Genomic DNA, 13,485 nt, shown 5'->3' with positions numbered 1-13,485 from the left:
TGAGTAATTTCAAGAGGCTGTTGATGCTATTCTTCCTCTTTTTTCCCCCTCATTTTAGTTTTTAACGGAGCACATCCTCTCTGTCCTCACACCCCCATCTATTCTGCCTTACTAAAGCAATTACCTGCAGGCTCTTTTGCTGCAAATCCTTCTCCTGCCCCAGCAGCAACTCTTGGAAGTCCTGCCTATTAGCCCTGTCTTAATTAGGCAGAGTTTTTAATTGCTTAGGAAATCCCAGCCTCTTTTAATCTTGGTAATGAAGGCTGGAGCTTTGCATCACCTGGTCTGAGGGGCTCAAAGGCTCCTTTCTGCTTTCCCACCATCCTAACAAGTGATTTCCAAAGCAGGGCTACAGCAATTGCCTGGGAAAAAAAAAATATCCTGGGAGATGGGAATGTGTTTGAATGTGAAAAATCAACCGTGCTGTGTTTATTCCTTCTTTTCCCCAGGCTGGGGAGGCAGAAACCCAGATCCCTCTCCCAGATGAGAAGTTAAAACCTGGCTCTGAATGGCCTGGATTTTCTGCTCCGAGGGAAATGGATTGGCAATTCTGAAAGGATTCAGCCAGAGACAAAGCAAACAAGGGGTTATGTATCATAGGTGATATATCTAAAATATAAAATAATTATTGAGTGTATAGTATGAATTTTAAATGCTATATATTATGTCTATAGCACACATTGTGTACACAATATATATAGATTTTATATATAATGATAGAAAATGCACATTCTAGAATTATTCTGAGAATGTAAATTCTAGAAATATTAATTGCATGACATATTTTAAATTCTATATAAAAACAACCAGGAGCAACCTGGGCTAGTGGAAGGTATCCCATGGCAGGAGGGTAAAAAGCAGCTATTAATTGGATGGTGTTAATGAGCTGACCTCCAGCCTCACTGGGGCGTATTCCCTGGAGGAGCAGCAGTTCTTCCCAGGGAAGCACCAGCAAGAGCCTGTGTGGACTAAAATATCTGCGAAAAAAGGAAACTCAAAGTGTGTTTTTACATTAAAACACCAAGAGCTCATTGATCAATTTTATTGATTTTCATGGAAACTGGTTTTCTGCAGGCTCCTGACCCTCAGTTAACTCCTAATTCTCCATTTCCCTCACCTTGTTCAGGGCTTGGAGTGTGGGAGTGCAGCCAAGGGGACCTGGGGTTATTTTGGGGGAGGGAATTAAATACTAAATCCCAGCCAGCAGTGCTAGGGGATTGATTCCAGGGCAGGAAACAGATCTGTGGCTGATTGTCTGCTCTGTTGGTGCTGATCCCAGATCTGCATCTCATTTCCATGGGGACACAGGGTGTCCCTACTGCTCTGGGTGCCATCACCCATTTTTGGGGCTTTGTTTTGTCTCCCAACCCTTTTCTCCCAAACCTGCAGGCTCACAGGGAAAGGGGAAACCCCAGCACTGCCCAAAATCACCCTGCTGCACTCTTGGTTGTACACACAGGATGGGGTGGGTCATGGAAACTCTTAATATCCCTTAAAAAAACCCCAATCCACCCCTTATCCCACCTGTGGAAAAACTTATTCGTGGCATTGGTGCTGCTGGAGCTTAGGAGAGGTGAAATGTGGAGCTGGAGAACACTGAAAGGGGCCCAGAGCTGCCTTAATGAAGGTGCCAGTGGCTCTTTCACCTATGGCAGAGAGGAGGAGGGGAGGGACTTTGTGTAAATATTGCCAGAGCAGCTTTGCCCCCATGCTCCAGGCTGCACCACATCATTTCCCCAGGGTGCTGCAGCCTTGAGGGGGGTGAGGACAAGTTGTGCTCGGGTGGGAGCTGCCCTGAGCCCTTCCTGGGAGCTCAAACCAGAGCAGGGCACCTGAACCCTCCTGCAGTTCCCCTTGAGCATCCTCCTCCCTGCTCAGGAAGCCTTGAGCACTGAGCAAAGGGGGATGCTCCTTCCTCCACCCCAGAGCACCCTGCATCATCATCATCATCATCATCATCATCAGAGAGGATTTTTGGGCCAATTTGGAGCTCCATTGCCATGAAAGCAGTGAGGGTTTTAGTGGCTTTTTTCCCCTTTTTTTCTGGCTGCCCTGTGGGGGTAACGTGGCAGTGGGGCTGTTTGTAGCTGTGCTGCAGCCTAACGAGATTATCTTTGACATGGGTAATTAATGAATGCATTATTAATGCTTCTGCTTGCCTTCCCCATCCCTGAGGGTTTGGGCCGTGCTGATGGGTCCTGTCCAGGTTTTTCTCTGCAGCAGATGTGCTGCACTCGTGTTCCTGTCCCATAGCAAAGGTCATGTTTGAGGGTGTAATTAAAACATTTTATAAATTGAGGCATGATTAACCTGTAACCACTGGCTGAATGGTATTTGCTATTCATACAGGGACAAAACCTCTCTTTTAAATCCCTATTAAAACGTAATTTAATATAAAACACTTCCTAAAAAATAGAAAAAAAGCCTTTTGGAACAGAATAAAACCCCTGTGACTCAATCCATGGGGAGTTGCAGGTCAAAGTCTGCCTTGGAAGTGGAAGTATCCCCACATTTTTTCCCCCTGAGAGGAGGTGGGTGCAGAGGAGCTTTCTCACTGCTCAGCCTTTGCCTTTGGGTGGAGCTTGTTTGGTGTGAGGAATATTTCAGTGGAGCTTTGCACCACGTGCACCCTTGGCTGCAAGGCTGCCTCCTTCCAGAGAAAGCAAAGCTTTCTGCCAGAAACCTTTTTTTTTTTTCCTTTTAGGAGAACAATAATAGAGATAGGAAATAAATATATAAATCCTCTGTGTGGGTGGTGACAAAGTGGCAAGAAACTTTATCCCAACCCTACCATCTCTCTGTGAAACTCTCCCCAGATAAATGGGCCTGGGAGGTTCCCTTTCTTTAAAGACTATAATTCTAAAAAATTTTTATTCTTAAAAATTTTATTAACCTATTATTTTTATTATTATTACTTATCTATATTAATTTTTATTTTATAGATTTGTTTTATTTGTACATTTTAATTTTATTACTTTTATTTTTAGATTTTAAAATTTGTTTAAAATTAAAATGTTAAATGATTTTAAACTTTTTTATTTTTAATTTATTTTTTCTATTTTATTAGAAATTTTTATTAAAAAGTATTATTAAAAATATGAAAATACAGCAGGTCTTGGCCAGACTCTCCCTTCCTGCATCTTTGCATCACACAGGGGCCCTGGCAAAGGGACCCCTGCTTGGGCTTCACAGAGGTAAAAGAACAGGGCTGCTCTGACCTCAGCCAGGGATTTTGTTCCTCCTCCTCCTCTTATGGGCCAGTAGAAATCCCTGGAAGCTGAACTTCACGTGTCTTTCTGGTTTTTATCCCTCCTCAAGGGAAAATGTGCCGAGGAGCCAATATTCCACTGGCACGTGGGGCTGCGAGGGGAAAACTGCCACAGCCCCAGCCAAATCACTGCAGCTATCAGAGCCTTCAGGGCTGTGCTTTTCCCCAAAAAAATCCCTTTTTCCCCTGTTTTTCTGCCCAGCTGTGGCAGCTCTGCCAGCTGCACCCAAGTCCCGCAGCCACCAGCTTTTCAAGGCCCAGCTCAGGAGTGTTTCCCTTGAATTTTGGTGAAAATTGAGAGTGTTTGGGGCTGGGGGTGATATAATTTCTATTTACAGCAGCAGGGAAGAGGCATGTGCTGGCTCAGGGCCACCACAAATAGCTCTGGACATGAGAGCTCTTAAAATAATATTAATAATAATAATAATAATTTCCATGTTTTCCTTGCTGGGATGTCCCCCTCCGGCAGAACCCCCCGAAGAAAGCTCTGCAAAGGGAGCACATCTGGGTTTCATTTTTACAGCTGAAGAATAGTAATTAAGATGCTTTTGCAGAGCCAGGGCTTGAAAAACTAAAAATAAAAGCCATATAGGCACAATACCAGACCTCCAAGCAGCAGAAATTCCCCTTTTCCCCCCGTTTTCACCCTCCCAGCTCCACTGGACCCCCGGGCACGGCCAAGCCCCTGTTTTGGGGAGCAGAGGCAGGAATAAATCATGGGCTGCAAGGGGATGCTGCAGAGAAGTGGGATTTTTGGCTAAAAACCCAGAAGGGCAATGGCAATGCTAACCTGTGTGGAGGGTGGCAGCAAGGGGAGGTTTTCCACAGCTCCAAAACATCACGCAAAGAATCAGGCTTGGCTTTTTTATTGCAGCAAAATGTGCACAAACCACGGGCCTCAGGCTTGGAATGACTTTCTCCTTCTATTTCTCACTTTTCTTACATGAATATTGCAGGGAAGGGTAAAAAAAGCAGCTGTTTTCCAGCCCTCCACCACCTCAGGGTGCTTCTGGCCCCAGGCAAATGAAAAATTAATTTTCCCCAGCTCAAGCTAAAAAAGGAGATGGGGCTCAATGAGATTCACTCAAAAGCACTCTCTGGCTGGTGGGGGTCATGCTGGAAAAATATCTGTGGGTTGAGGGGATGAGCAAGGCCCTGGGGATTGGGAAATGCTCAGAAGTTCGATTTAAGAGGTCAAAAAGGAAGGAAAGGGAAAAAAAGGAGAGAAGGATTTGGGGTTTACGCGGCAGTAAGCTTAATTTTAGCAAGAAGATAATAAAAAATTCATAAGGTGGTCAATGTGTGGAGAGGGAAAGGCTCACTGGGGGGATGCTGGGCAAGGTTAACCTAGTTTGTATTGTGGAAGGGAGAGGGAAGGGCTGGGAATGCCAAGGCAGCAGGGATGGATGTCTCCCTGTGGGCAGGCTGTGCCAAGCCCCAGAGCTGGAGTGATGCTGGTGGGATTTTGGTCCTAAAGAGAGGATTTAACCCCACCCTGGATCCCATGGATGGGGTGCACACCTTTCCCTTGGATGCCACGGCCACCTGGGAGCTTTAGGGCTCTGTGCCTTTGGGAAGGAGAGCTCCATGGCTTCCCTCCATGGGCTTCCCTCACCCCAGTGGCCACCTCAGTGCTGCCGACCTGGAGTTCAGCATCTGCTGCAGCTGGGCTCAGAAAAGCAGATTTTGGGGATGTTTTCTGCCTGCCCACGGCGGGGACGCGGCCACGCCGGCGGAGCTCTCTCTGCGGCGCGGTTCCTAGAAGGAGAGCAAGTTTTTCCCTCCTCTTTTCCAAGGCTCTGCTGCTGACAGTAGGGGCTGGAAGCCATCCAAGGCTGTCGGTATAAATCTCACTGACCTTGTTTCACCAGCCCTCAGCTCGCAGCTCAGCCGGGACCGGCGTCGGCTTCCACTTTCTGGCTCATTTATCCCTTTTCCAGCTTTGCAGTTTGGGTTCCTCAGCTTGTCTGCTCATCCCTGGGTGGGCAAGGCAGTGAGGGGGGACTCCCAGCCCCTAGGAAACCTCCCAGCAAGGCTGCCAAGGCAAACATCTTGCAGGGATTTGTAGATGCAGCTGTAGCTGAGGAGAAAGGATGCTCGGAGGTGCGGCGCGATGCAGTTGGGTGGGATGAGGGAAAGATGCTTCTGTTTGGATTGGGCTGAACAAAGGGCTCTGGTCCCAAAAAACGCTGCCTAGGTGCCATCAGGAGATGAGCCTTGGTAAGATCCAAGCTCTGTTCGTGCTGTGATGTGCCTAAACAGGAGTTTGTTCCTCTCCAGAGGTTTCTTGCTGTCACCCTTGCAACCTCCTGTGGTAACTCGGTGTCATCTTTGCTGTCCCATTGCTTCCAGGGCTTTGGCTGCAGGGGAATGGCCTCAGCTGTGGGATGCTGGGCTCACTGAGGAAGCAGGGAGGATGGCAGCCTTTGGAGATGTGGGATGCAGAGCAGCTGGCCATGGGGAGAGGGTTGGAAGGGATGGTTTCCCACCTTGGCTGCTGCTTTGCACACCCAGCTCTCTCTTCTGGATGCTGGAAAAAGGCATGGGGAACTTGGGTCCTCCCTGAAATCCACAGCATTGTGTGCCAAATCTATACAAACTCCTTCATTTTCCAGCTTCAGTGAAGCCTCACCTTTAAAAGTTGTGCTGCTTCCAGTGGGTTTGGAGCCTCGTGGGAGAGCTTTGCCAGTGGCTGCCATTGTCACTTGGTTTTGTGGCAGCATCCAGGATCTTTGGCATGCTGGCAGGAAGAGTTTGGTGGCAGGATATACCAGGATTAGTGTTTTACCCGGGCCAAACTTGCAGATATACAGATTAACCAGGAGGAAAAACTTTCCAGGATAAGAAAAGCAAGACATGGCCAAAAAAAAAAAAAAAAGAAAAAAATGTTCGCTTGTGGAGGCTCCCTCCATCTTTGGAGGTCTTAAAGTAGGGATTAGGGAGAGATCTGCCAGGAATGATCGTGCCTCGGGGCAGCCGGAGACCAGATGATGTGTCTGTCAGTCTGTCAGCTCCCTCCCTCCCTCCCTGCCTGCTCCAAAATCCAGGCTCTGCTTCTCCTGCTCCTCTCCTGGACCAGCACAACATCTTCGCGACTCTCCTTCGTGCTCTTCCAGCAGGACTCCTAAAAAAAAACCCCGAAAGGAGCCGAAATCCTGGAAGGGGGGTGTTTCCCGGCCAGGGGCTGCGGTGCAGAGGGAGGGGAAGGTGCTCGGGGGGTTTTCCCTCCCCTGCTGCCCCAGCGGCTGCTCCCTGCGCTAATCCCGGGGCAGCTCGGCGTGGCTGAGGGATGAGGTCATGCTCGCTCGCCCCAGCCCGCCGGGCTCCTGCTCCATCCCTCCCTCCCTCCATCCCTCCCTCCCTCGGCGGAGCAGGGCGCGATTGGAGCCCGCTGAGGCTCCGGGTCCCCGCACGGTGCGGTTGGGATGCTCCCCCCGCCCAGCTGTGCCTTGCTCTGAGCGTGGATGCGTGCGGGAAAAATAGAAACTTCCACAGACACAGCAGGGTTTGATCTGCAGCCTTGGGAGAAGCTTGGGTTGATGTAAAAATACAATACACAGACATTAAGCAGAAAAATAATAAATTTATGCTTCCATAGTTGTAAGTAACAATATGCCTGAAGTAAGTGAGAAACTGTGTTGATAAAATGGTGAAGGGTTTGTAATGTAGGGGTGGGGTTGTATGGAATAAACTGAGAGTTTAGAAGGTATAATAGAAGCAGCTGTGTGTATATGTTAGAAGCCATAATGGGATAAAAGTACCCACAGTGCAGCAGAAGTAAGTAAAGGTGATAGGTTAGAAAAGCCAAATGAACCTTGTGGGATCTCTCCATGGGGTTAGAAAGTTCTGTATTGCCCTGTAACAAAGAACTTGCGACTGCTCTGAGCTATGGCCGACTGCTCGCTCCTCTAAAACCTCACAGCCTCTGAGACTGATGTTTATCTCAGCAATAAATTGTTCTTAGCCTGAAAATAGTCCCATCCCTTCATTTCTAGCAGTGACAATGATCAATGCATTGCACCTGGATGGGGATAAGGATCAGGTAAAATCCCTGGCTGTGCCCCCTGCCCAATTTACCTGTGCCATCCCTCCCAGCGCTTCTTCCTTCTTCCAGCTGCTTTTAAAACCTCAGACTAACCCAAACAGCTGCAAAACACTTTCTCCCTCCTTCTTCTCCTTTAATTTTTTTTTTTTTTGGTGATTTTGACCACTTCTTGCCAGAAATCAGCCCATGGTGAGGAGCTGTTTGCGCAACCTGAGCTCAGGGGCAGCTGTTTCAGAGCCTTTGGGATTAACAAACAGAAGGTTTAAATCTCTGGGAAGAAGGCATGTGGTGAGCTACGGCTGGAAATACAGCCTTGTCTTCTCCCTCTGGTACACCCCGAGCTCCTGGCTCCCAAACTCATGATATTATGGGCAGAAAAGCCAGTTTAGGTAATTGGTGGGGATTGCTACAATTTTATTAGCCCTAATGCCCTTCCCTCCAGGAGGTTTGCACAGCTGAGCAAAACAACCAGCGCCCATAAAGGCACAAAAATAGACACAATTAAGTGGGGGCTTTAATTTTGTTTTTTGGGGTTTTTTTTTTGTTTGTCTGTTGTTGTTGTTTTTGGGGTGTTTTTTTTTGTTTTGTTTTTTCTTGTAAGAAATACTTCCGGCCTTTTGTGAAGGTTTTTCCAGCCCTCAAAATCAAGCTTAATTTGATTTGGGGGTCAATAGCTGCATCTACTGCTGGTGGAGGGGATTTGGAACATTTCACCTGGTCTCTGGCTCTGAGTGGTACCTGGTGGGACAGGCAGGGCTTGGACACTGCAGCACTTCAGGAACTGCCAGATGAAAATCAGGCTTTGGGAATTCTGGCTGGAGCCTCCTGCAGGAAAAGGAGCCTGCTTTGGGGTTTTAGAAACAGCAGCTGTTGTCAGCTTTCTTCTCTGGAAGCTGGAAGGAAAACCTGCTCCTCCCCAGGCCTAGAGGTCACCTAAATAATGGGAAAGTCCCCAAACCCATGTCCCTGGTAAACCTCCAGGCTGCAGAGGGAAGCCTTGAATCATAAAGGATTCCAGAGTGCATTATCCATGGAGGAAATAGGGACATGAGGTAAAATAGCACCCAGTGAGGGGAAAAACAGGGAAAGGAGCTATTTGGACTCCAAAATGGAAAGGAAAAGGTTAAGCCTAAAGTCAAGGAGAAGGGTGGGATAGAGTTAAAGGCTGGGAAAGGCAAAGCCAGGAGACAAAGAGGAGGATGGAGGGGCCAAAGCAGAGGGGAAGGACACGAGGGAAAAGACAAGGGGAAGTTGCCTTGCTGCTTCTCTTTCTCTCCTCTATGACAAGAACTGGGAAGAAAAAGGCTGGAATAAATAAAATTTTCTGACTTAAATGACAGAGATAACACCAAAACCCACACTAATATTATTATATGAATATTTCAGGAAGATAAGACCAACACTTAGTGTCACTGTGTGGGTGACAAATGAACATCTTGTCATCTAGGAGCCTGAGAGATCCTCTTGGAAGTTGTTTTCTCACCAGATCCAGCATGTCATAGGTACTCAAACATGTTTAATGATTACCTTTACAAGGTAATAAATGAACCAAGTTGTGTGTCAGGTCATTGGCATTGTCATTCAGCCAAGTTTTTGCTGCCAAAGCCAGAGATTTGGTAACATCAGGGGAGGCATAAAGGTCTAGAGGGACTGGGTGAATTCACAGATCTTGTGGATGAAGAAATAGTTTTTGTCTCTGAAAAACAGTAATTAAATGATGTTTTCCAGAGCTGTTCTTCACAAGTAAAGTATGCCCTTTATTCCATGTTTCCTCATAAATCTATTCAGCCAGAATAAGGGCTCATTCCAGCTTTGATGCTCCAGTATCTTCCACAATCATCCAAAATGCTCCGAGCACAAATTCTTTTTCTATCTCTTCTGAAAAGAATCTCTTGCAGATCATTTCTCCTCTTTAATTATAGATTGCATGAAGCAACAGAAGCATGAAAAGACTTACACTGGGAATTAAAATCTGTTTCTCTTCCAGCTTGAAATTCTCTGCTTGAAGTAAGTGTATTCCTCTCTCCTTTTGGAGGCATCCTGTGGCTTTAGCTACAGGGAATTTTGGACTGGATTTTGATCACTGTGGCCTCAGCTTCTCCTCTTTGCCCCAAAACCCAATCACCCAGCTGGAAGGCAAGGCTCTCCACCCTCCTCTGGAGGGATGCTCTGGCAGCAGAGCACAGGAGAGTGGTGCCTCACCAGAAATGGCTGCAGCAGGATCATCTCCAAGCGGTTCCCCATCTCCACCTCTGGGTCCTCCTCCTGGCACCCAGCAGCCCCAGCATCCTCCCACACCTGCAGTGGAGGGAAGCAGGGCATTTTCCCCAGTGGTGATCCTTTCCTGCCATTCTGGGCATTGCTGTGCTGATGGGTTGGGAATAAAGCTCCAGCTGGGGTCCCACCAAAGAAACCCAAAGCCAGAATCCTAATTCCTGATGGGAAGCTTGCAGGCTGGCACGTTGTTTTCCCTGCTTGCCTTTTCCCTCGTGCTCTGGCCTGTGTGGCAGCTTGGATGACAAGTTCCTCAAGGCAGGAATTACCTCTTGGGAAGGGTTTTGGGTTGCTCAGTGTAACCCGAAGAGCCACTGGGCCCCACGGCAGTGAAATCCCAGCACAACTGGTGTTACTGGTGTTCAGCACAGCCCCTCCCTGAGCTGGCCTTGGAGTCCCGTCCAGAATAAAAAATTAGCTGGACACAGCAAATGGAAACAGTGCCAGGAGGTTTGTTCTGTGTGCTGATGGATGCCCCATCCCTGGCAGTGTCCAGGCCAGGCTGGACACTGGGGCTTGGAGCACCCTGGGATGCTGGAAGGTGTCACTTCCCTTGGCAAAGGGGTGGAGCACCATGATCTTGATCCTCCAACCCAAACCATTCCATGGTTCTGTGATGGGAAAGCCCTTTTAGCACGGTGCTGGGTTTGCTGAGTTCTGTTGAGGTTTTTTAGGGGAGTGCCGGGTTTATTTGCCCCTTGTCAGGGCGCTGAGGAGGAGGAGCCTGAGGAAGCACAGCACATATTGAACTGTGGGGTCCCAGCTCTGGAGCTGTGGTGATGCCCTTTGGAAAACCCAAGGAGTGTGGGTTTTCCTTGGAGAGCCAGCAAGAGGGCATCCAGGAGCAAGGCCAGCACCTCCTTCTGTCTGTTTCCCCCAAAAAACAGGAGGAGAGGGAAGGAAAAAAATTAAATAGGATCATGGAATGGTTTGGGTTGGAAGGGACCTTAAAACTCGGGGTTTTTTCAACCTCCTGCCATGGCCAGGGGCACTTTCCACTATCCCAGGTTGCTCCAAGCCCCATCCAACCTGGCCTTGGGCACTGCCAGGAATGGGGCATCTTCAGTTTCCCTGCTTCCACATCTGGAAAACATCCCAGGTGTTTCCAAACGGGATGTTTACCTCCAGCTCACAGCGGCGGCAGCGCCCTAAGCTGGGAGACGGTTTGGCTCTCGCCGCGGAGCAGCTCCGTGCGGGGTCCCGCTGGGGGGGGCCGGGGCACGGGGGCAGAGCCGGGGCCGCTGCCCCGCTCCCGCCGCCTCTCGCCTTTGTTCGGGCAGCGCCGGAGCCCGGCGGCCGCGGGGCGGGGAGGGATGGGGAGGCGGGATGGTGGGAGGGAGGAAAGGAAGGAGGTAGGGCTGCCCGAAAAGGCTTCTTTTTTTATTTTTTTTATTTTTTTCCTTTTTTTTTTAATAAATCTCCAAGAAAAGAACGATCCACAGGCAACGCGAGAACTTTTCCCCCCACCCCCCGCCACCACCCCCGCGTCTTTAATAAGAAAACTATGTTTAAAATTAAAAAAAAAAAAATCCAAAGGAATTAAATTAAAAGGAGCCCGACCTCCCACCCCCTGGCCCAGACCCGGCCCCCGGCCCGCCCCACGCCGCCCGGGAGGCGGCAGAAGCGGCGGCGGCGGCGGCGGGAGCGCCGGCGGCCCCGGCGGCGGCGGCGGCGGCGGCGGCGGGGGGAGGCGGTCGCCGGGCGCCGCCCGCCCCGCATCCCGCATCCCGCCGGCCCCGCATCCCGCCGCCGGCCCCAAATGGATTATCTGCGGCTGGTGCTCTCCTGCCTCGTCCCCCTGCACGGCTGCCTGGCCGCCGGCGGCGCCCCAGGTACGGGGGGCTGGGGGGCCGGGGGCTGACAGGTGGCTGCCGGAGGATGGGGAGCAGCGAGGGGGAACCCGCTGCTGGGGGGTCAGGCTCCAGTGGGAGCCGGGGGAGATGGAGGCTGGGCGAGAAATAGTTGGCGTGCTTGGCGTGCGAGGGGACGTCAGCCCGAGTTCCTTCTGCTACGTTGGACGCACCCGCTTAAAACTACAAAGCGGAGCTGGGTCGGGACGGGAAAGCTGCCGCGGGGCTCGCCGAGCTCCGGCCGTGCTCGCCAAAGGCTCCCCGGTTGCGCTGGCCCCCGGTTCCCGGCGGGATGCTCCGTGCCCACGGCGCTTTGCCTCCGCAGAGCTCCTGCTGTCCGGCAAGCTCAGCGAGTATGGAGTGATCGTCCCCTTCAGCACCGACTGCCGCGGCCGCTTCCTGTCGCACGTGGTGTCCGGCGAGGCGGCGGCGGGGCTCGGCCAGCCCGCCTGTCCCCCGTCCCCATCCCCGTCCCCATCCCCGTCCCCATCCCCGTCCCCATCCCTGTCCCCGTCCCCATCCCCATCCCCGTCCCCATCCCCATCCCCGTCCCGCCGCCGCGTCCCCCGCAGCCCCCCGGAGGAGCCCCCGCAGCGCCGCTGGCTCTATTTCAACGTCACGGTTTTTGGGAAGGAGCTGCACCTCCGGCTGAGCCCCAACCGGCGGCTGGTGCCCCCGGGGGCCGTGGCGGAGTGGCAGGAGGATTTCGAGGTGCTGTTCCGCGAGCCCCTGCAGCGGCGGTGCCTCTTCAGCGGTGACATCTCCGGGATGCCTGGAGCTGCCGTGGCCATCAGCAACTGCGATGGGCTGGTGAGCTGGGGCTGGTGGGGTGCTGGAGTGGGGTTGGTTCCTTAGTTTGGGGTTTTGTTCGTTTTCTGGTTAGTGTGCTAATGGGTGTGGTGGGTTTTAGCGCTGGATAATCACTAGTGTACTTAGCTTTTTGCTGTGAGGTACGATTAGGAGAAAGGTAATGTGGGCTCAAAACGTTTTAGAGTGTAAAGAAAAAAATTATTAGCAGTAACTAAAAGAAAGAGTAATAAAAATCAGAACAAAACCTTCAGAATACTTCTTCTCACAACATTGTCTTTTCACTGACAACGTAAAGCAACAAAATGTAAAATTATCACTTCCCTAAATGCCTCCCATGCAAAACCACCACAGGTGCTTTGTGTGTGCTGCCTGTGTTTTGGTGCAGTTTCCTCCTCAGAGATGAACCCTGGCGTCCTGAAACCCCGACTTTTTGTGATGCTTTAGGTGTCTGTGCCATATGGGCCTCGACAGCAGCAGGCCCCCTTTCCCTGTGTGGCCCTGGGTGTTACCTGCCTGCTCCATCAGGCTGGTCTGTGCACCAATATTTATTTAAAAGGCTTGGAAAAGTTTCCAGCCCTGTGCCTGAAGTGCCTCCTGCCCAGATGCTGTGACCTCCATGGGCTGTGCCCAGCCTCTGGGATGGGCACCCACGCTCATGGTGATGCTGTTCCATCCTTGCTCATCTGTGTTTTACCTTGGGACTGCTCTGGGAACTTTTCCTCTGTGTTTCCCACCTCTTAAATGATGCTGTGTGAGCTCGAGCACCTCCTGGAATCACTGCTGGCTGCAGTCTGGCTCCCACCAAGCATCTTTTTGCAGGAGGACATATTTTCCTTTTTTTTTTTTTTCCCCTAATCACTCGGGGCTCAGAGGCTCTTGGCTTTCTGAGCACAGTTCAGCATCAGTAACTTGCTGCCACAGCGCTTTAATTCCTTTAAATGGCTCTGTTACCTCATTATCCCCAGCATCTGCTCTGCCTGTGGGTTCCCTACCTTTGATACGCTTGGGGAAGCGCTTATTTTTTAATACCCTTGGCCCGTTGCCCTTCAGATTTCCTTTGAGCCAATTTAAATCTTGTTTTAGGTGCCAGGGTTTGCTGTTTTCTCCTGCTACCACTTACGGGTTGGAAGAAATGCCTTATTTTGTGCCTTTTTAAAAATTTTTTTTTATGTATTTCTTTTTTAGTTGCTTTATTCTGGGAGCTCCTTCAGCCAATTTTGGCTACCAGCACAAACAAT

General features: G+C 50.4%; 1 protein-coding gene across 3 annotated transcripts in view; it reads left to right on the top strand.

Annotated features, from left to right (window-relative positions):
- Positions 1-11,231: 11,231 nt before the first annotated feature.
- Positions 11,232-13,485, top strand: part of ADAMTS14 (ADAM metallopeptidase with thrombospondin type 1 motif 14) — a 31,187-nt gene continuing 28,933 nt past the window's right edge. For all 3 annotated transcript variants that reach the window (XM_064429818.1, XM_064429817.1, XM_064429816.1), the window contains exons 1-2: positions 11,232-11,419; positions 11,763-12,247. In XM_064429818.1, coding sequence (XP_064285888.1) covers positions 11,347-11,419; positions 11,763-12,247 — 558 coding nt within the window. In that variant the 5' untranslated portion in view covers positions 11,232-11,346. The remainder of the gene's footprint in view (positions 11,420-11,762; positions 12,248-13,485) is intronic.

Source organism: Passer domesticus, chromosome 8 (assembly GCF_036417665.1).
Source record: "Passer domesticus isolate bPasDom1 chromosome 8, bPasDom1.hap1, whole genome shotgun sequence".
NCBI classification, from domain to species: Eukaryota; Metazoa; Chordata; class Aves; order Passeriformes; family Passeridae; genus Passer; species Passer domesticus.
This window is presented reverse-complemented; position numbering and strand designations above follow the sequence as displayed.